Raw genomic sequence first — 20,221 nt, 5'->3', positions numbered from 1 at the left:
TACATGCACAGTACGGTACACCTGCCAGGGTATATCATGGCATCAGCAAGCTGTGGAGAGGTGTGCTGCAAGGATACAATTCAATGTTTAGAATAGCTCCAGTCCTGCGTGTAAGAGTTAGTCGCTCGGGTCATCCAGCATTCCACGACCGGAAGCAGACGTCGGTAATCTAACCCAAAAACAAAGAGCGTTTCGAACGCCCGTTATTCGTGATACTCTTTGCGTGTAAGCAGAGAACGGTGGTGTAGGGCCAATAGAGGGCTGGTGCACACAAAAGGGCTCATCGCAATTTCATTGCGCCGATCTCTGCACACCAAATTAGCATGTTGCTAGTTGTAACACGGCGTGCAGATTAAGGTTATGTCTGGAAACTGTACGGTGCCATTGTTAATACACCATACCATTGGATGCCATTAGACAGAATTGAGGCTCCCGGGACAGGTAACATCGCGTCTGCCATCATTTCCGATGTGAATCTATCTTAAACAACGTGGAAGAAAGGGGGTCCTGAGACGTATTTGGTTATAGAGTGTAGCCATTTCCAGGGTGCAAATAAGCTACCGAGCTAGGAGCTCATAAATTACCCAAGATCAAGGGGGTGAAACGTGTTCCCCAGGCCAGCATGCGAAACAACGCCCGTCCCGCTCGACTTCTGTATCTTGTCTCGAAGGGTGAAAAATCATCCAAGACTTACACAATGTGACCATAGGAATCGTTGCTACTAAACCAGCTGTGGCGAGCATCAAATCTGAGGCATTCCGAGCTTCATACTCATGCCGATCAGGTGAAAAACACATGGTTTTGACAGATGGATGGGCAGCTAAACACCGCCTAGCAGGTAGCTAAGCGAAAACCCCATCTTGCTCTCCAGAAAACGAAGCGAAAAAAAGAAAAAGAGTTGCAGAATGTGGTTCCCTTCGATAGTGGGCCAGACCCGACAAATCTGATACTCAGATGAATCAGTTGATATGGGGTTTCGTCGTGGTGCCACCTTGCCCACATGCTACTCGTACGTATCCGACGAATCTGTCTACCAAACCCGAGATCTAGGGTAAAAGCAGCGTCGATAAGACATGAGAGAGTAGATTTTTTTTTTCTGTGGGTTAGATGACAGCTAGAGGCGTGCATAACACATTGATCTCCGTCCATCATATCGCACGAGGCGCTAAAACATTGTCAAGCATACATCGCTTATTTACTAGCATGTAGAGGCATGAAACATGACTTCAAGAGGTAACGCAAAGCTTTATTCTACTTTATGGGCCGTGGCTTAGTAGCAATGCATGTCGGAGATTCTGCCGAGTCGGAAAGAGTAAATAAATCATGATTTTTCCCTATGCTGGTCGACAATCAAACGGGCGTGACGCCATGTGCGTTCGGTTAAAAGTCTCCGCAAGGGGCCCCGACATATTTGAGGTTTGATAAGAAACTTGCCCCTGAAAACAACCTGAGGTGGCTAAAAGCTCCTAGTTGTAGACGGGTTCGTCTCTGTTTACGCTGTGTATCATAGTGTAATGCCATTGGACGTTGTCAAGAGGATGGCTTGAGTGGCTTATACCAAGCGCAGATTGGGAATTGCCAACCGGGCCGGAAGCTCCTGACGTGAACGAGATACCTCATGAGATGAAGCAGAAGCAAACATCACGAACCATTGCTCCACTTCAAAGGCCCGTCCTGTTAGCAGAAGCAAACCAACGAGAGGATTCTCCGGATGACATTCCATCATCCCTGGTTGGAAAGTATTACTCCGTACGTGTTACAGATAAGGTAAAGAGCGCACAGGCGATCGGATCGGTCCAGATTGACATCGAGGAAAAAGCAATTCTGCACTGTAACCTGGGGAGGATTTTGTTTGCTTTTTCTTTCTTTTTTTCCGGTGCGCGACGAACAACAGACGAGCTAGGCAAACGTCCCGGACCCTTTTCAAATTCGACAATTTCATCTCACCCAATCTAAGACGGAGATTCGCTTGGCGCTTTGCAATCAACAGGACATTTTATTGTCCGCAAAAATGTCCAATACTCCGTGTGCGTAAATGAAAAACTTACAAGAAGAGGCTTAGTTCAACTGAGAACCCTCGCAAGGCCTGATACCCAAACGTTGGTTGATATGAACCCCCCCTTATAGCCAAGGCAGTTTTGTTTGATATGGCGCGGGAGTCCAGGGGTCCCACACCCGGGCCCTCACAGCCGGTACTTCGTATGAGGTACTCTTCAGGCCGAGCTGAAACGTATTGCAATCTGCCGAGTTGAGAAGAGGGCCGTGGCCGCACATCCGCTTTTGACATTGCCGGCAAGGCGAGGCTGTCACTGCAATGGAGCTTCATAAGTGACTTTGGATACTTTGAGATTTAAAAATGCTCGAGGCGGACTAGCGCCATTTCCCGCACGGGGACGATCCACCGCAATCAATGACCCCATGTGCAGTATGTCGCGAATTTCAAGCGGTTCGCTTCAGGGCACGGATTTTTTGTCATGGAGACACGTTATTGTTTATGTTTGTACAGATACGATTCTGGAAGTCAAAGCCAAGCAAGGGCCTAGAGAATGGAAAAGAAGAAGAACAGAGAAGAGAAGCTGTGACTGCTAGTACCTTCGTAGGGCTGTAGACAAGGAATAGCTGCTTTGAGAGACAATTGATACCTTACATGTGACCTCGCCTAGGCACAGTCGGGCTTTCGCATACTTGGACACCCGCTGGTCAATAAAGCCTCAATATCTCATCTCAATATCAAATTAAATTAACCTGATCATATAAGCGAGCCCGAACATCTTCTCTTCCATCAGGTACTGTTGGTGGCGTGGAATGTAAGTCTAGATGTCAGGTACTCCAGCACTCCCGAGAGTTAAGATTGGGTACCCAAGCTAGAAGGCACCAGACCCTGTCCAAGCATCATCGAGAACAAGAGGGCACTAACGGTTGGAACTACAGTCTCCATCCAATCCCATATTATCCCGGAACCTCGATTGATTCGCGAACCGCCCGTCGTCCCGAACGCAAGCTCTTAATGCTGCCTGCCCGCCTTGACGTCGAGTGTGGGAATCGGCCGGACGGGAGGGCGAAGGAGAAGCACGAGTCGAATCTCACATCATGGCATGTTCCCATGATCACCGCCGTGGAACCAGATTTGCTGCTTCCGTCTCCATCCTCGTGCATGTGCCGTCATCTAAGAGGTTGGGAAGCAATCCTCATGCATGCAGTGGCCAGGCCAGCACAGCAAATGCCCCACGACCCCAAGCCAGCAGCCGAATCACCCAGCTGTCTTTGACATGCATACTGCAAGGTTGTGATGTGCTTGTGCCCTTCCAACACATGTAGTTAGCACCAAGTAAAAGTACGCACTAGTAGTAGCAGATTTCCGCAGCTGTACGTTATGTATGATGCTCATTGCTGCCGTTGCGTCGCGCTCTCATGTCATGATGCTTGTATGGCCGTAGTATTAGTGAGTGGTATTAGTGGCCGCCCAGCATCATATCGCGCGTATTCTACGTGCCAAACCCACATCACAGGCCATGCCACGCATCCCCCCATGGCAGCCCATTTCCAGTCCTTCAATGTCCAGTCTTTTTCTGCCAGGGGGAATCAATGCTTGCCTAGCCTATTTCATGCTGCATGCTGGGCTGCCGTTGAAAGTCCAGGGCTGCTACGGAGCCCCCTCGCGTTCCCCTCCCTTCAGAACGCTCACCGTGATTCCAACTCTTCCATTCTCTATTTCCACCCGCCCAGAAGCTTTTGCTCGCGCCCAGCTGAGCTCCTGTGTGCTCCGTCCTCCCGTTCACCGTATATTCGTTGACACCGGCTTTGCGCTGTTTCGTTTCCGGGCATTTTTATACCTTGATACGGCCGCTTTTGCGCTCTTCTCCGCGGCTTGGGCGCCTGCTCAGCTCGCTTCTTTTTTTTTCCTTGTCTCGCGATTGAGACGGACCCCTGCACAGCGGCCATGCTATGAAAGCAAGGGGCGCCTATTTCCAAGTCTACGAGTACCAGACACACACTCGACCGTCGGCCGTAGGCACCGTGGCCGCCCGAAGGCTCCCGCAAGAAGCGCCCAATTCTTATTGAATTCTCAAGGGAGTGCTGCCGCCACGGCGAGACACCTGAAGCCCAGATCAGATTTGATACCTGAGATTAAGATCGCGCCGCTCAACGCCTTGGAACCCGACGCCGCCCAGTACAGACAGCCCTGCTCTGAATACGGGCCATCTTTTTTTCCCTCGTCGTTTCTTTTTTTTCTTTCCTTTTTCCACCGTTTGCTTATTCCCCCTTCGCTGTGGCTGATGAGCGACGCGGTGCCCGGAGGTCCATGTACAGTACACGCTGCTAGTACCACCCAACGCTGTACTGTCCAGTACCTGTCCAGTACCCAATATGACGGAGACTGCTAGCTTCACAGCGGCTCGTTACGCCAGTTCCACAGCCGCCAGCCTCCCAGGCAAAACACTCGCAGCGCCTCCCGCCTCCATCACCGGCCCCTCGTCGAACCTGCACTCGCATCGCCAGAGCCACAATTCCTCCAAGCTGCCGTCCTTTCGCTTTGCTGACATCAAGAACGCTCCCGCTACCGCGAGTCCCCAGTCCGCCAAGCAGCCGCTCTCGCTGTCCCCCCGACGCCTCACAGCCCCTGTTGGCTCGATCGATTCGCAGCTCGAACGACGAGACTCCAAGACGCGATCCGACGCCGCGACAAAGGTCCTGACGCCTTCCGCCTCTGCGCGCAATCGCCAGTCGCTTCCCGCGTCCATCAAGACTGCGGAAACAGTCGTGTCGCCTCCGCGCCCGAATCTGCGCCCTCGAGCCTCGTACCAGATTAAGCCCTCAATCATTGAACAGGAACGAAGAGTCAGGCGCCCCGTGTCGTTTCCCGACGGCCTCGCTGAAGAAGCTGTACAGTCGATAAAGGCCTCTAGTGTCGCGCGCTCCTCTTCTGTTAAGCAGAGCGCTCGCCGTTTGCCGGCATCCCGCAGCTCAAACGCCAACGGCAGAGTGACGCCCGACGGCCCGCGAACGTCACTCAGCGCTCGCCGTTCTGCCATCGAAGAAGCAGTCTCTCCCACATCTCGAGTTGTCCCGGAGCCAAAGCCAGGCATCAAGGTACGGGCTCGGACTCTGCCGGATCTGCCATCCTACAAACCGCCGTCCTCGTCGGGCCCTTCAGATGAAAACCAGGACCAGTCGCTGCAGCGCCCACCTGTCTCTTATAAGCCGCCGGTAAACGGCGCCACTGCCGGCCAGCCTACAGCTTCAACCGCTGTTCGCGTCCCGCCCATTCGAGCTTTCCGATCTTCGGGCTCTCGCAAGAGCTCGGTAGACGACGATATGAGCTACAACTCTCGTTCCTACGACGTGGAAGATCGTTACATCGATTCAACCGACGACCACACTCTTCGCGCCCTCGATGGCGACTTTTTTGATCAGAGGAGCCCTCCCAGGCACGGCGGCGATGATACGGGTGACGTTTTCTTAAAAATTGCCTCTGAGGAGGCAGCGCGCAATGCAAAAGTCGATAGTGTCAATGACAGCAAAACTACTTCAGTAAGTAATGGCAAAGGAAGGGGGGAAATATGAATAAAAATTCTCGTCTTGAATACTTGGGGATCTAATTCGTTACTATTAGCAGTATCAGGTCAATCGCACTTCGCAGCGGCGCCCACTTTCTCAAAACGTCTCTTCTTATTACCCCATGTCCCCTCCATCAGTAAACCGCAGGCTTTCTGATCAACAAGATCAAAACCGAAGCCGCTCAGTTAGATACGAAGATGAGCTGACAAGCGAGATCGCGCGGACCACCAGCGCCTACCGCAGCCAGCTGCTCAGAGACAAAGCCGCATCCTCTCGTCCCGCCGAAGACACCCCTTCAAGAGCAAATAGCTCGGGTCTACGACCTTCACTCATGACCCCCCGAACTACAGGCCTCCAGGACCAGGCTGCGGAATCTTCTTATAGCCGAAGACGGTCGGTTGACGCCCCGGCCTCCAGCTCGGCGCGCTCATCTTCCCATAAGGCTACTGTGCTGGTTCAAACTCAGAACAAGACTTACAACCCATCACCTCTTACGCGTTCTTTCGAGATAGAAGAGGAGGACGACGACGACGATGACCCCGAAGCTGGCAACGCTGAGGGAACGGAATCGACTACATCTACCAATGCGCCATCGACTGTCTGGGACGAGCTGGACGAGCTGAAATCGCGAATCCATCGTCTGGAGTTGACAGGGAAGCTACCGCCGACCTCTGCAGCCGCGTTGATCAAAGCATCGGAGGAGAGACCGCCAACAGCAACGACAACCGTTACGACCATGTCGCTATCACCCAAGAAATCGGCAGCTGGGCAGCAGACAGATGCTGGTAGCAGTACGTCGTCACAGCGAGAGGCACACTCGAATCTACACTCGGCTCTCACCAAGATCAAGACGGTCCTCAGCCCAGAAGTGTATCGCGCGCTTGAAACCGCGGCGAATGATGCCCTTGCGTTGTCGTCCATGATGGGTACGCCTGGCCAACCTGGTCCTATATCAGGTTCTGCCAGCGTGGTCGGCGGCGGCGGTCCTGCAATTACGGATCGTCAGCTCCGCCGTAGGACAGACAGCGTCTGCCGCAGCCTAACTGAGCTTTGCATCGCCCTTGGTGAGGGGACACCCTCTCGGCCTGCACCAGCAATAATTCCGCAAGTCGTGACGACACAGATTAGCCCGAACCAGAACCACAATGCTCACCTAGAGCCACCTAGAACCCCAACCATGATGAACAGCAAGACTTATTCGGTTTCTCGTCGCTCCAGCGTCGCGCCGCCTGAGCAAGCCACCCAAATCATCACTAGCCCTAGAGCCATGTCCAAGTTTGAGGAGCGAAGGAACATGATTTTGAATGGCAGTCTTGTCACTAGCCCCCGGAATTCAGCTTCCACTCCGACAACTCCCAACGAATCTATCGCTCGCAGAGCGTCACTTATTGTGTCCCGTGCTCGCAGAGCAGTAACAGAGGAAGCGGAGGATGGTAGGCGCTCCTCTGCGCTTTTGCATCGACGGGCGGCCGGTGAGGAATCTGACGATGGTGGCCGGAGAACTTCTGCGCTTTTGCATCGACGGGCGGCCGGTGAGGAATCCGACGATGGTGGCCGGAGAACTTCATTCCTTGTCCGTAACCGTCGAGGAACCGTCGGCGAAGAAGACGAGGGATCCAGATTCCGAGCTCCCTCCCGGGCCATCACCGAAGTGAGTGGCGGGTCTAGGGGGGCTACGAAAGAATATCTTCGTGTCTCCGAACGTGCTTCTGCACGTATCTCCGATGCCCCAACTCCCGTACCGGAAGCCGACACACCACAGCCGCCCTCAGCCCTCAGCCGACGACGATTCATATCCTCGAACACGCAGCCTTCTCGCTTGACCGTTCCGACTACTTCTAGCACACCCTCAACCAGAAAGTTTCTCGAGAGGTCTCTACCAGACGGAGTCGAGAGCGGCTCTGAGAGGCCTGCCGAAAGCCGGCTTTCACGACATCTATCGGTCCAGCATAACTCGGACCGCACCTCCACCTATCATTCATTACAGAATCGAACTAGCAGCCTGCAAATTCGTCGAGCGAATCGGGACAGCATGGCTATCCCGGCCTCTTCGACCACAGCCACAAACGGCTTGAGATGACCTTAAACGACCACAAACACGTTTAGATTCATGATCTGTACCATACATAATCCATTTTCTTTTAACAAAACTCATCTGCGAGCGTTTTATTTTTATTTATTTTATTTTTCCTCTGTCTTTTTTTTGTTCACTCACTCACTCACTCTCTCTTACTGTGTCTCACTGTGTGTCTCTCATTCTCTCATATCTTGTCACTCTCTCATATTTCCTTTATTGTTCCAATCATCAATCAGCATACATGCCACACCATTTGCTTCTAGAACAACTGGCTTGACGACCTAACGACGGACGGCCTGCTCGACTTCCTTCACGGAGCCAAATTCTCTTTGTTTTCCATTCTGATCTTCTTTCCATTCGAAACATGTGTATTACCTGGTCTGTTTTTTTATTGTTGAGCATACAAAAAGCTTTTGTTTCTTTTCTTGCGGGGGGGTCGGTGTGCTGTGGCCTCGACCACACAAATATTTTTTTTCCAGGCGAAGAGAGGAGTTTGATTGATTGATTGATTTTTTATTAAACAGTGTTTACTTTTATTCTAAAGTAGTGGATTGGTTGAAAGGCAGGCCGTGAAGTCTTATTGGGAAAGGGGGGCGGGCGCAGAGTTACAATACCTCCTTTTTTTTGCTTTTTTTGTCTTGTGTCTTTTACCTTGGTTCGTTTTTTTTTTCTTTTTCGGGAGCGAGCAAAATATAGCATCAATGTGTGTGCAAATTTCTTAATAAGAGTTGGTTTTATCTATATGCGAGCCATCATGATTTTCGTGTTCGTGTTTTCCTTTTGCAATCTGTGATATATTGGAATAGCTGGATAGCTGTGGTCATTGATTGACGTGTCGCCCTGCCTTTTAGGATCATGTTCTTCTGAATATACCTGCAAGGCTAGTAAGAAAAGACTTTATTACTACTTCAATATGGAGTTGGACTCAAAACTGGCTTGACGTCGTCAGAATGCTCTTGTGCCCGACGACAGCCATTATCTCATAATGTCTGAGATGCCAGCCGCTTGGAGACATGTCTCATCTCAATAGTAATAGCCGCGGACGTATTGTGTCATGCGGTGGAAAGAAACCACTGCCAGTCTGCCCCTATAATTTGTATGGGATCGGCGGCGCTGTGTTCTTTCCACCCCTTACATGTTATAGATCCCTACCTGTCTCATTGGTCGTCTCCGAGCTAGTATTCGGCAGAGCAAGTCAAGCCTTGATCCATATACTTTATTGACCGCTGAGATGCAGTTGAATGATGTGTGATTGTCAAGGAAGAGCTTGGCTGAGACAGTAAGCCAAGACAAATATTAGTATTGACAGCAGCTGGCTGCGAATTCAACGTAAGTGAATCGCACGGATTTGGCTATATAAGATGAGCCTTTTGCCCTCTAGGTAGTCAAAACTTCTACCTCTATAGAGCCTACAGTTCTGCTGTTAAGACCAAGATACACGCAAGGTTTTCTCAGTCTTAATTCTTTTCTTCTCTAAACAAAATGAAAAAAGTCGTTACTTGGGTGACTTTGGCCTTGGGCTTGTTGCCAATCTCTGTGGCAGCTCAAGGCCAAGTCAACGTTACCATTCCCTCCGGCACCATTATGGGTAGTTCAGTTGAAGATGTCGAGTTTTTCAAGGGCATTCCTTTTGCTGATCCGCCGATTGGTGAATTGCGGTTCAAGCCGCCGCAAAGTCTGTCAACTCACCTCGGAGATTTTGACGCCACGAAGAAGGCCAAGCTGTGCTCCCAAGGACCCGTCATCAGTGCCCCTTCGAAGCCTCAAGTGGTACCTTTTGCCCTAGAAGCCGAGAGGGAGTCGTTTGGTAACCCAGTGCCCCCGGAGAACGAATCTGAGGATTGCTTGACCGTCACTATCCATCGACCTGCCGGCACCGAAGCTGGGGATAACCTGCCAGTGCTGTTCTACATATTCGGAGGAGGCTTCGTGATTGGAGGCACATCGGCGGCAATCAATGATCCCACCGTGTTAGTTCAAACCGGCATTGATCTCGGAAAGCCCTTCATCTTTGCAGCTGTAAACTACCGCGTTGGGGGCTGGGGCTTCATGCCAGGCGCCGAAATCTTGCGTGATGGAAGCGCCAATGCTGGCCTTCTCGACCAGCGCAAGGGCCTTGAATGGGTAGCTGATAATATTGCTGCTTTTGGTGGCGATCCATCCAAGGTCACTATTTGGGGACAGTCCTCTGGCTCAATCTCCGTCTTTGACCAGCTGGTTCTCTACGGCGGCGACAACACCTATAACGGCAACCCTCTCTTCCGTGCCGCAATCATGAACTCGGGATCCGTGACTCCTGTTGACCCTGTGGACTCGGACAAAGCCCAGGCGGTGTATGAGCACGTTGTCAGGGTGGCCAACTGCGAAGGCGACGATTCTTTGGGCTGTCTTAGGAGATTGCCCAACGAGCGTTTCGCTGCGGCAGCTAATGCGATTCCTGGCCTGATATCGTACGAGTCCTTGGCTCTCTCATATCTCCCTAGGCCAGACGGCACGGTCTTGACTGCAAGCCCTCATGTCCTGGCGCGAGAAGGCAAGTTCCCTGCGGTGCCGATGATCTTGGCTTCGCAGGAAGATGAGGGAACGTTGTTTAGCTTCTTTCAGGGGAACATGGGCTCCACAGACATCATCACCGACTACCTCAACAGTCTCTACTTCCCCAATGCCGATCGGAGTTTGGTCAAGTCGTTTGTTGAGACTTATAGCGAACGACTTGAAGACGGAAGTCCGTATCGCACAGGCACCTTCGAGGGCTTGCTTTCCTACCCAGGCAAAAAGAGAATCGCCTCTATCCTGGGCGACATCGTCTTCACCCTAGTTCGCCGCTGGACGCTGGAGACCATTGCCGAAGTCTCCCCCGATACGGCCCTCTGGTCGTCGTTTGCTTCGTACAACTATATGCAACCTTGGGATATTCTTGGTCTTGGGACTAAACATGGGTCAGATACCGATGTCTTTTTCGCTCGCAACAACACTTACTTTCCCTCGATTACCGGCCGGACGTATTACATCAACTTTGTGTACAACGGGGATCCCAATGATGGGCTTGATGTGAATGTCACTTGGCCGGGGTGGAAAGAAGATCGGCAGCTTCTGTGGTATAATGCGACGGAGAATGGGTATTTGGCTGATGATTTCAGGAACGGCAGCTACAACTTTATCAAGGAACATATCGATTCACTCATCTTCTAGAGCCTGTGTTCTAAAGAATATGGGAAATACTACATATGGCCAGCACCCCAGCGGCTGCATGAGGTTCGCGTGTCGGAACAGGATATGGATGAAAGGCTGCTTTATTTTACTGGCTTAATTACATGTACTCACCGCCTTTAATGTAGCTTTGAATTTGAGACACGGGATGCTTGCAAGTATTTCCCATGAATATAACATCGGGTGTGAAATTACATCTTGCTGGCATAGACTTATGATCAACAGTGCAACGCTTTGACATAACTGTTCACAAAACATAAGATTAGGTATGCTAACAGGTAAATGTAGTCAGCCGATGATGAGGCTATGTTGTGTTGGTGAGAAATTCGCAAGGCAGTTTGTATCCATGCTTTTGGTGGGCAGATTCATACCTGTAGCGGGAGGTGGCGATGAACCTTGCTGAGTCACGCCGATTTTTGTTAGGACTTCCTTCACATGTCGCACTAGAGCGCAGCCAAAACTTACTACATTTGGCTGCCCGATTCATTAAAAAACGAATGAGCATCCGCTCTGGATATTTATTTGCAGAAGTCGCTGGCAGAGTTGGTCTTACATCTTACCGTTACTTTCATTTCAAACAACATACCGGATCGCTTCCTAGTCTGATAGCGGCAAAATCTCATATTCAAGATTTCACTGCGTATCCAGCAAACTGCCTCCGCCCTCTCACACCAACATCTCACAAAGCAACGCCAAAGAGGGCACTTTTTCACAGCACAGCAAAAATGAGCGCTCTCGAGGAAGACGGCTCAAGCATCTCTGCTCAGATAGCCATCGAGGATAAGCTCGCAGGCGGAAGGAAACCAAGAGGAGGTGGCAGAGGAGGCAGAGGAGGCGGCGGCGGTGGCCAGAGCAGAGAAGTGCAGGTGTCAAAGACGCTGTCGAAGCTGTTGAGGCATCAGGCTGCAAATGCCGGCATCAAGCTTGACGCGGAGGGTTTTGCAGCTCTTGATGAGGTGGTGAGTTATTATCATTGATTTTGACATTCTTAATCTTGACAGTGGTGAAATGGTTTCTAACTATAGCTCCCACAGCTGAATTATGGTCCCATCCGGTCTCTCAACGTCACTCTTGCTGAAATCAAGCAAATCGTTGCCTCAAACGAAAAGCAGCGCTTCACCATGAAACTAAACTCATCACTCTCCGCCGAACTTGTTCCCTCAGACGACAGCGCAACCCCCTCTCAATACCTCATCCGCGCCAACCAAGGCCACTCCATCAAGATTGAATCCGCCGCCCTCCTTGAGCCCATCACCCTCGACGCCGGTAATGTGCCATCAAGGGTTCTTCACGGAACTTACTTTGCCTTCTGGCCTGCCATTGAAGAGTCTGGAGGCCTAAAGGTCATGGGAAGAAATCACATCCACTGCTCAACGGGAACGCCAGAGGAGGGCATCTTGAGCGGCATGAGGAAGGATGCAGAGTTGGTGATTGAGATTGATGTGGAGAAAAGTCTGCAGGATGGCATCCAGTGGTGGAAGAGCGACAATGGAGTATTGCTGACCGAGGGTGGAGAAGGAGGTGTGTTAAGCACGAGCTACTTCAAGAAGGTTACGGGGCGGAATATCGACGTCGGTGTGCTTTGGGAGGACGGGGAGAGATTATCAGGCCTTCCCGAGGGGATCAAGGGAAAAGTTCCGCCGGGCAAGGGGCCTAGAGGGGGGAATAACAGGAGAGGAGGTGGAGGACGGGGGCGAGGACGGCAATGAGAAAACAAGAGCAGGTATGCTATCAGCTTGGAAAAAAAATCAAAGCATGAAGAAAATATCATCAATGGTATCCTAAAAATGAGTGCTTAATGCGAGTGCTATACAAAACAAGTCACATCAACCCAACGCCAGCTTCCAGCCAACTTTCATCGCGAATAATCGACGACAACGCCAACAAACGCAGCTACGATGTCGGATTTTCCACAGGCGTGGCAGTGAAGGACCTAAAAATCCCGTCCCTGCGCTTCAGCTCCGCCGTGAAATACTCGTTCAACTGCTCTGCAATGAGCAGCTTGGCCACGTTCTTTGACATCGCTCCCGTGACATGGCCTATATCATCAGGCATACGACCGCCATTTACAAAGACAGGTTTTCCTTTAAAACTTCCTGGCTTGTTCGGGTCCTCTACAATTTCGTACTTGGGAACTCCAAAGGTGAGGCGCTTTGCGACCTCCGCAACCTGCTCCAGCAAGGAAGGCAAGTCGCCAGTATAAAACTCCCCATCTGCAGTAGCTGATGCACTTTGAGGCTCAACTGTAGCTGTAGGCTTGTCCTGGGCCGTTATCTCGGCACTTGGTGGTGGTGGTGCTAGAGGCGCACCGCCGGCGTCTCCCGGAGGCATGGCCAGTGAGCTGTCACTCGCCTTTGGGCTTTTCGACACAGGAGGAGTGGCCGATTTGAGAGAAACGCCACCAGAGACTCGATTAGAAGTCGATGCTGGGGCCGGTGCTACTATAGCTGCCGGTGGTGGTCTCATAGCCCGAAGATATGCCAATGCGTGCATGGCAGCATATTGCTTAGATGCCTGCGAAAGCATGATTGTTAGCATTTTGTTTTAATCTCGCCCTGAATCTTGGCCTTCAGAGCTAGATGAAGAGCATGTATCTAAACAAAGGGAACATTGACAAACCTTCTTCGTCGCAAACAACGGTGGCTGTTGGCCTTGAGATACGCCGTGGCCCTCACAAGGGAAAATCATGTGGCTGGCAGAGGGCAGAGAGCATGTTGTCCTCCATCGCCAATGGAAATTGCCACTGATGGGGACTTCTAACCCGACATCTTCATATGTCGGAAGATGCGAAGAAGCATCTTTCTTGTGATGAAACTGAATGTGTTCTGCGTCAAGATGTAATTCAGTCACCGACTCTTATTCTACGGCTTGTCTGGGGGAGATGCTCACGCGTGAGAAGGCTCACGTGGTCTTGGGCACTGATATCCGGCTCAGGTCCCTCCACGAAACTCACAAGATGAGAGAGAGCCTGCAGTTGCGGCTTCGTTAGGGGATTGCCTTGCTGCTCTGCTTTCTCTTGGGCCTCGATCCAGAGCTTGATCCGGGCCCATGGGACGGGACAGCTTTGCGCGGCCATGATGATGTTGTCTCTGCTTTCCTTGGCAGTGGACTCAATGAGAGAGGACAAGGCAGAATAGAAACGAGCTGAAGATGAAGCTGAAGGGCGTTGCTGGGCCGCTGCAATCGGCCTAGAGTTGTTGTTGTTACGTGCGCGAGTGTGGATTTGGCTATGATTAACAACGTGTTGTTGAGTGCGATTGCGAGTGCGATTGCGCCTTGAACTTAGAGCTCTGCGACCCAGTGTAGCCGGTGAAGGAAAGGACACGCCGGACAAGGGAGGGCGAGGCTGTCGGCGCATAATAAATAGGCACTCAAGAACGAGAGAGAGATGACGATAGAAGCTCCAATGCAAATGGGCGTTAGGTTGGGTGCAAAAAACAGAGGGCGGACGAAGCCTTGCGGGCCTCCCGAGTTTACAAGTTATCGAAGCTCTGAGCTCAGCACCAAGATGATTGGCCTGGGAAAGTCAGAGCTGGTGAGGGGCATGCAGCCTGGGCCCCCTGTGCAAATCAGTGGCGCAATTAAACTCGATTCCTACAAGTTACAAAAAGCAAGGCAGAAGCTGGGAGATGCTCCGGAAAGAGAATAAAACGCTAAATGCTTGATGCTTGCATCTACCAAAATACATATGAACTTCTAGAGGTAGTAGGAGGCAGCTAACCAAGGCAGATCGCCGACTACCTCTAGCCTCATGACTAGCTCAAGCGAGCCCCGTGGGAATCAACAACATCAAATCTACGACTATGTATGTACACACTTTGTACACTGCAGCACCCCGTGTGTGCCTAAAGATACCTGCGGTCGGATGCTTTCTTGCTTCAAAGCCCCTCGAAAAAGCCCCCGTCTCCATTCTCATCGTCCTCATCATTGGTGGCCTCCTGGGCCTCCCGCATTAGCCTCCTCCTTTCTCTCCGATTAAGCGCCTGTGATATGTCTTTGTTGTCATGCTTGGATGCTGTGTCCGGTCCTTTGCCCGGTCGCTGCTGCTGCTGCCCGCGAGCATGTTGTGAGGCGCCATTGTGTCGTCGTTCGGGCACACTTGACGGGGCCGTTGGCCGCGGCCTGATTGGTGGCTGTGTATCGTCAATCTTGCCGGTATCGTCTGGTGATCTTCGGTCCCGAAGCTGCTCCAATGCGGGAGGCCCTTCGGCCAAGGCTTTTTCGATGACTGCCCACATTGGCGGTCTCTCTGCTTCTAGAGCTGCCTTTGCAGCTGCAAGCTTGCTCTCCTCCGTCTCCTCTTCGTCGGATGTCTTCTTAGCAGTGGAGCTGTATAGGCCGACGTACGTCTCGAGATGAGGGAAGTAGAGGGTATATGCTTCATCCACTTCGGCGATATGAAGGTCGTGCCGTATTTTTTCTGCCTTGTCCGCGTCGCTTTCCTGTTCCAGCTGCCGCTTCAGCTGCTTCACTAGTCTCGAGGCCTTCTTCCGCTCTAAACGAGTAGTCAGTAAAAATCCAGCAGGCCGTATGCCAAAGGAATAGCTGCATAATTGGCCTGCAGGGCTCCACGCACCAAAGAATCGAACCATGTGATATTTGGATATCATTGTGCTGCGCTTCTTCTTGTATGCCTTGTCCTCCATGATTTGCTTCTGTGACGCCAGTTCTCGCTCGAGGTCGATTCGCACATTGGCCGGCATGTCCTGGTTCCGTCGCAGGCTTCTCTCAATCGCCCTAATGCGCTTTTTGGCTCCTGAATCTTCCTGCGCCTGTCGCTTGCGGCCGATATACGACTTGTGCCTCTTTTCAGACGCCGCGCCATGCGACTCTACCTCATCGTGCTGCCGTTTGGTGCCCATTGAGGGTGGTTTCTGCGCTGAGGAATCGTAGTCTTGGTGTTACCGGTGATATCGGTTTTCCGTAAGAGTTTAATAAAAAAGGAGAGTAAGATTGGCGCAATAGACGCCTCTTTGACTCGATTTTCGGCGCTTCGTGTTGCCAAACAACTTTTTCAAATCTGGGCGCATGAATTGAAGGAAGGAAACCAGAAGGAAACTCCATAATACTTTTTCTTATCTTATCTGGCGGAAAGCCGAATTTAGACTAGCGCATTAGCACCAGCTGTCCAATCAGGGGCTGCCTGCTGCTTGTTTAGCTGCTTGTCCCGCCCAAAGCTCAAGAGCTGGCTTCCAGACGATTCAATGAGAAAGCTGCCGAGCTGATGAGCCAAGTTACGGCTGTTCTTTTGATTCCTATTTCTCTCCTGGGCTATCTATATTATTGACCCTTCCAAAGACACCATTCCAGAGACTTGGCCACCTCGGGATGCAATTTAGGGCAGGCTTAATCCCGTCTATTGTCCAGCATCAGGCCATGGCTAGAAGCGGAACGTCATCAGTGTTATGCGTTTGAGACGACCCGCCGCCAAAGGAATCCATCGACGACCAGACGCAAGTCAAGGCTGATATCAGTGGAAATTGTGATCCGATACTAGTTCTAGAGGAAACCTCGTGTATTTGGGTCCTACACTTAGCACTTTGCGACGACACTGGTGGTCGATGAATCGTCCTTGACGACGCAGCATCAAAGATGGATCGCCCCGAGCCAGGACTTGTCAAGTGGTCTCCCAGTGCCTCAATCGACAGTTTTGTGCATATTAACCTACAGCATCGTGTTGTTCAGCTCTATGAGCCCACTGGCCACGCACGCGCTGGGAGATTTGACTTTGCCAAGGTCAGCAGGCACGATGACTTTCCTCCTCTCACGACGTATGACTGGTCTCCCGAGAATCCAAATCTGCTAGCTGTTGGTACCGGCGCAGGAATCGTGAATCTCTTGAGGATTGACGATAGCTCTAATGCATATGTCGAGCTGGGGCTTAAAATGGCGCGGACTTGCCAAGCCGTTTCCTTTAACACGACTGGCCTTTTGGCCGTAGGCTTGGACCGTGTTCGAATGGACCAAAGTCTACAAGTGTGGGATGTCAACCGTCTGTCGGCCGTGACATCTTTGGGGAAAGGATTCCCTGACTGGGGGGGTCTTTCGGAACCCAAGAGAGTTGAGCCCAGTGTATCAGTTTCAAGCATCAAATTCTTTGAAGATAGTCCCCAAGTGTTGGCGGCCGGCATCAAGGGTCAGGGAGTCAGGATACACGACCTTCGTGGTAAGTAAAGCGGCAATCTTGAGAACGTATTTGTGATTCGGCGGGAAAGGTGCTTACTAGTGACTCAAGATCCCACCGGCGTCCTTACTTTTCATACCAAATGCAATAATAACCTAGCAATCGACTTTGCCGATCAAAATTACTTCGCATCCTCCGCTCTTGACCATCCCGGAGTCATGATATGGGATCGAAGAGCAACCTCTCGCCCCGTAGCCTCTCATACCTACGCTCAAGCCGTTGAAGAAGATGAGCTACCATGGGGCGGCGCCTTGCGCCTTGACACAGTTGTTGATACCGATTCCGAGTCCTCCATGGCTGAGGATAAGCACGCCCTCATTCGTTCCCTTCGTTATTGCCGTGATCATCGCGGCCTTCTCGCCGTCTTGTCCCGTACTGGTCAGCTCAAGGTCCTAGAAACTAACAAAGAACTCCCGTCGTCAGACGCCGTCCCCCACGAGGGCCCTGAGCTGCTCAAGGTACAGCGATCTCATGAAATGGATGTCTCATACCGCGACAACTCTAGAAAGAATGACAGAATCGTGTCGTTTGATTGGGTGACGCTGGGCTCACCAGCATTACGACCTAGACTTTTGGTCTTGCGAGCAAATGGAGGATTTGATATCTTGGAACAATCTTCTCGCACAGCCGATCATATTTTCAAGCTTGTGCCGTGGCAAGCCCCCCATCGTGGCCTTGAAGGTAGTTGGCAGACTCCGATGTGTGAATTTTACTACGAATGTACTAACTTGTGATCAGAGAATACACCGTACCAAGATTTAATGCGTTTTGAGGCTACACAGGCCCCAAAGATGTTCGCTCCCATCATCATTGAGAAAAATCTGTCCGACGTTTCAATATTTGGACCGCACAAGGTGAATGTTGAGGCAAGCATCGAGAAGGCTCTAGACCCAAAAACGCCAATATCAATTACTGTCGAGGCTGTGGATGAGATATCTGCGCCTTTGCCCGAGTCTTTTGAAAAGGCCGAGACGATTGCAGAAAAGCTTCGCAGTTTACGCAACTATGTACGCGATGAGAGCTCGATTCCCGGTTCACCTGACGAGGGCCGGCCGCATGCCAGCGATGTGAGGCGGCTAGGTAATGGTAAACCTGGCTCCGCATCCATTAGCTCTAATGGGATTGGCTCTTGTAGAGAAATCCATGAAGCACTCCTCGGCACTCTTTCATCCTCGTCTGGGCTTCCCAGAGAAGCACAAGCTGTGGTGGACCACGTCAAGCTCTTTCGTGCCAAGGAAAGATATCTGTTCGATGCTGTCACCAATAGGAATGTGACATCAGATGACCCTTGGAAGAGATTCGTCTGGGATTGGATTGGTGGTGAGTTTGGCAAGATGTGCACATAATTTTCAATCTCAACTGACCAAGTATATTCCAGATGCGGAGCGAGCGGCAGATGATGGCGGTTTAATGCTCTCTCACGTGGATCTCAGTTACTTGGGAGTGCATGCAATATGGACGAACAATCTTGGTGAGCAGCATCATTTGAATGAGATCCGATTATCCGCCAATCTAACAGATTTTGTCTTTGCAAATAGGCCGAAATCCAACATCTCGCCTGTCTGCAGGTGCCCACGTTCCCGATGCCTATACGTGGGAGCGTTCCATTGGGGCATATTGTAAGAAACGCCAATTGCCCAAGTTTGATGGCGTCGCGACGAGGAAGCCTCACCATCGCCAGCTATGCCTTGAAATATGCGGCTGGGGCGATGACCAGAATCATGACCCTAGCGGCCTGGATCGGGAAGCCGACCCGGAATATCCAGCCGGCATTCATACAACGGCAGCCTCCCGAGCTCTCTTCAGGGGTGACACACAACTAGCCGTGGATATCTTGAAAGAGGCTAGCCCGTCACATCCTGAGCTGCTCTTTGTCTCATTGGCTCTACAGCTCATAGGCCGGGAAGGTAAGCTTCCTAAGGAGAAGTTGGACATTGACGAGGCAGTTGCGTCAAAGACGGATCCGTATCTTCGGGCGATATCATCCCTGATAGCTACTGGCGACTGGACCATCATCGCCAACCAGTCTTCCTTGCCCCTTGCAGACAGAGCTTACGTTGCGTTTCGCAACTTCACCGATGACCAGCTTACTACCTGGCTGAACGAGCAAGTCTCTCGCGCTGTGAGGGAGGGAGACATCGAAGCCATCTGTCTGACTGGCATCACCGACACCATGGTGGACATTTTTGCTCGCTATGTGGAAAAGTTCAACGACTTCCAAACCGCCACGCTCGTCATGTCCATCTGCGCTCCTCGGTACATTGACGACATCCGCTGCCGAGCATGGCGCAATGCATACCGCGCCTATCTCCAGCGCCATCGCTTCTTCTTCCAGCGGACAAAGTTCGAGGTTGAGTCCACCAAACGCTCCAAGCGTGACGGTGTGCCTGCTCTCAAGCCGTCATCGCGCCAGATCGCTCTCCGTTGCGTCTACTGCGATGCCAGTACGTCTCTCGCCAACCATCACAACGCAGCGCCCGTGGTGCCTTCGTCCACCATGGAGACGCGCAACCCCATGCTCGCAACTAGCATCAACTCTGGCGTCAGCTGTCCCAACTGCGGGAGACATCTCCCTCGCTGCATTCTCTGTTACGAGGTTGTCGGCGTGCCGCGGTCGGATAGGCCCGAGGAGAGGGAGGAGACTCGCATGGCGAGCAGGTTTCCGACATTTTGCCTCCGTTGCGAGCATGTGCTGCACTTGGATCACGCTAGGGAATGGTTTGCGAGACATGCCGAGTGTCCGGTGCCAGAATGTCGCTGCCGCTGTAGCTTCAGGGCCAATCCGGAGCTGAACTATCATTAGGGGTGATGACTATCAGTTGGTGCCTCGATAACACGGTTGGAAGGACTCGTATGTCGCAACTAGCATTGCCAATTACCATACCAAGTCGACCGATACCATCATGGGCTCTCCAAAAATTCCACCAATTTCCGCTCTGGAAAGGGGCCATGCAGGTAGTAAGGCACAGGCGTTCGTTGTATTCGGGTGTGTATGTATAATATATAATATTCAAATTTGCTTTATTTAGTTTATTGCTATGATTCGCGCTCTTGAATGCCAAATAACATGAAACCGGCCATTCTTTTTTAAATCAGAAAAATAGTGAAAAAAGAAGGGAAATAGGAAGGACAAAGTAAAGAGACAGCACCAAATCTCGTCCGCCTTCCCAAACAGATCGCATGATGAACAA

General features: G+C 51.5%; 6 protein-coding genes across 6 annotated transcripts; 4 read left to right on the top strand and 2 right to left on the bottom strand.

The window, feature by feature from the left end:
* Window positions 1–4,368: 4,368 nt before the first annotated feature.
* M431DRAFT_3790 (hypothetical protein) lies at window positions 4,369–7,639 on the top strand (the record flags this gene model as incomplete). Its single annotated transcript, XM_024914691.1, has 2 exons — window positions 4,369–5,532; window positions 5,615–7,639. 2 exons carry the CDS (start codon window positions 4,369–4,371, stop codon window positions 7,637–7,639), a joined length of 3,189 nt encoding a protein of 1,062 aa, XP_024776329.1.
* A 1,406-nt stretch (window positions 7,640–9,045) lies between these two features.
* On the top strand, window positions 9,046–11,055 carry M431DRAFT_506417 (hypothetical protein). The gene has a single exon (XM_024918800.1). The coding sequence runs from the start codon at window positions 9,119–9,121 to the stop codon at window positions 10,826–10,828; it is 1,710 nt and encodes a 569-aa protein (XP_024776328.1). The 5' UTR covers window positions 9,046–9,118; the 3' UTR covers window positions 10,829–11,055.
* A 516-nt stretch (window positions 11,056–11,571) lies between these two features.
* On the top strand, window positions 11,572–12,555 carry M431DRAFT_81094 (hypothetical protein; the record flags this gene model as incomplete). Its single annotated transcript, XM_024923000.1, has 2 exons — window positions 11,572–11,805; window positions 11,881–12,555. 2 exons carry the CDS (start codon window positions 11,572–11,574, stop codon window positions 12,553–12,555), a joined length of 909 nt encoding a protein of 302 aa, XP_024776327.1.
* A 184-nt stretch (window positions 12,556–12,739) lies between these two features.
* On the bottom strand, window positions 12,740–13,922 carry M431DRAFT_3787 (hypothetical protein; the record flags this gene model as incomplete). Its single annotated transcript, XM_024914690.1, has 3 exons — window positions 12,740–13,360; window positions 13,466–13,671; window positions 13,736–13,922. 3 exons carry the CDS (start codon window positions 13,920–13,922, stop codon window positions 12,740–12,742), a joined length of 1,014 nt encoding a protein of 337 aa, XP_024776326.1.
* An 802-nt stretch (window positions 13,923–14,724) lies between these two features.
* M431DRAFT_3786 (hypothetical protein) lies at window positions 14,725–15,708 on the bottom strand (the record flags this gene model as incomplete). The annotated part of the gene is made up of 2 exons (XM_024914689.1): window positions 14,725–15,341; window positions 15,423–15,708. 2 exons carry the CDS (start codon window positions 15,706–15,708, stop codon window positions 14,725–14,727), a joined length of 903 nt encoding a protein of 300 aa, XP_024776325.1.
* A 730-nt stretch (window positions 15,709–16,438) lies between these two features.
* Window positions 16,439–19,833, top strand: M431DRAFT_3785 (hypothetical protein; the record flags this gene model as incomplete). The annotated part of the gene is made up of 5 exons (XM_024914688.1): window positions 16,439–17,012; window positions 17,082–17,711; window positions 17,769–18,350; window positions 18,409–18,501; window positions 18,569–19,833. 5 exons carry the CDS (start codon window positions 16,439–16,441, stop codon window positions 19,831–19,833), a joined length of 3,144 nt encoding a protein of 1,047 aa, XP_024776324.1.
* Window positions 19,834–20,221: the final 388 nt, after the last annotated feature.

This window comes from Trichoderma harzianum (genome assembly GCF_003025095.1).
Source record: "Trichoderma harzianum CBS 226.95 unplaced genomic scaffold M431scaffold_4, whole genome shotgun sequence".
NCBI classification, from domain to species: domain Eukaryota; kingdom Fungi; phylum Ascomycota; class Sordariomycetes; order Hypocreales; family Hypocreaceae; genus Trichoderma; species Trichoderma harzianum.
Note: the sequence above shows the minus strand (reverse complement) of the source record. Positions and strands in the feature narration are given on the sequence as shown.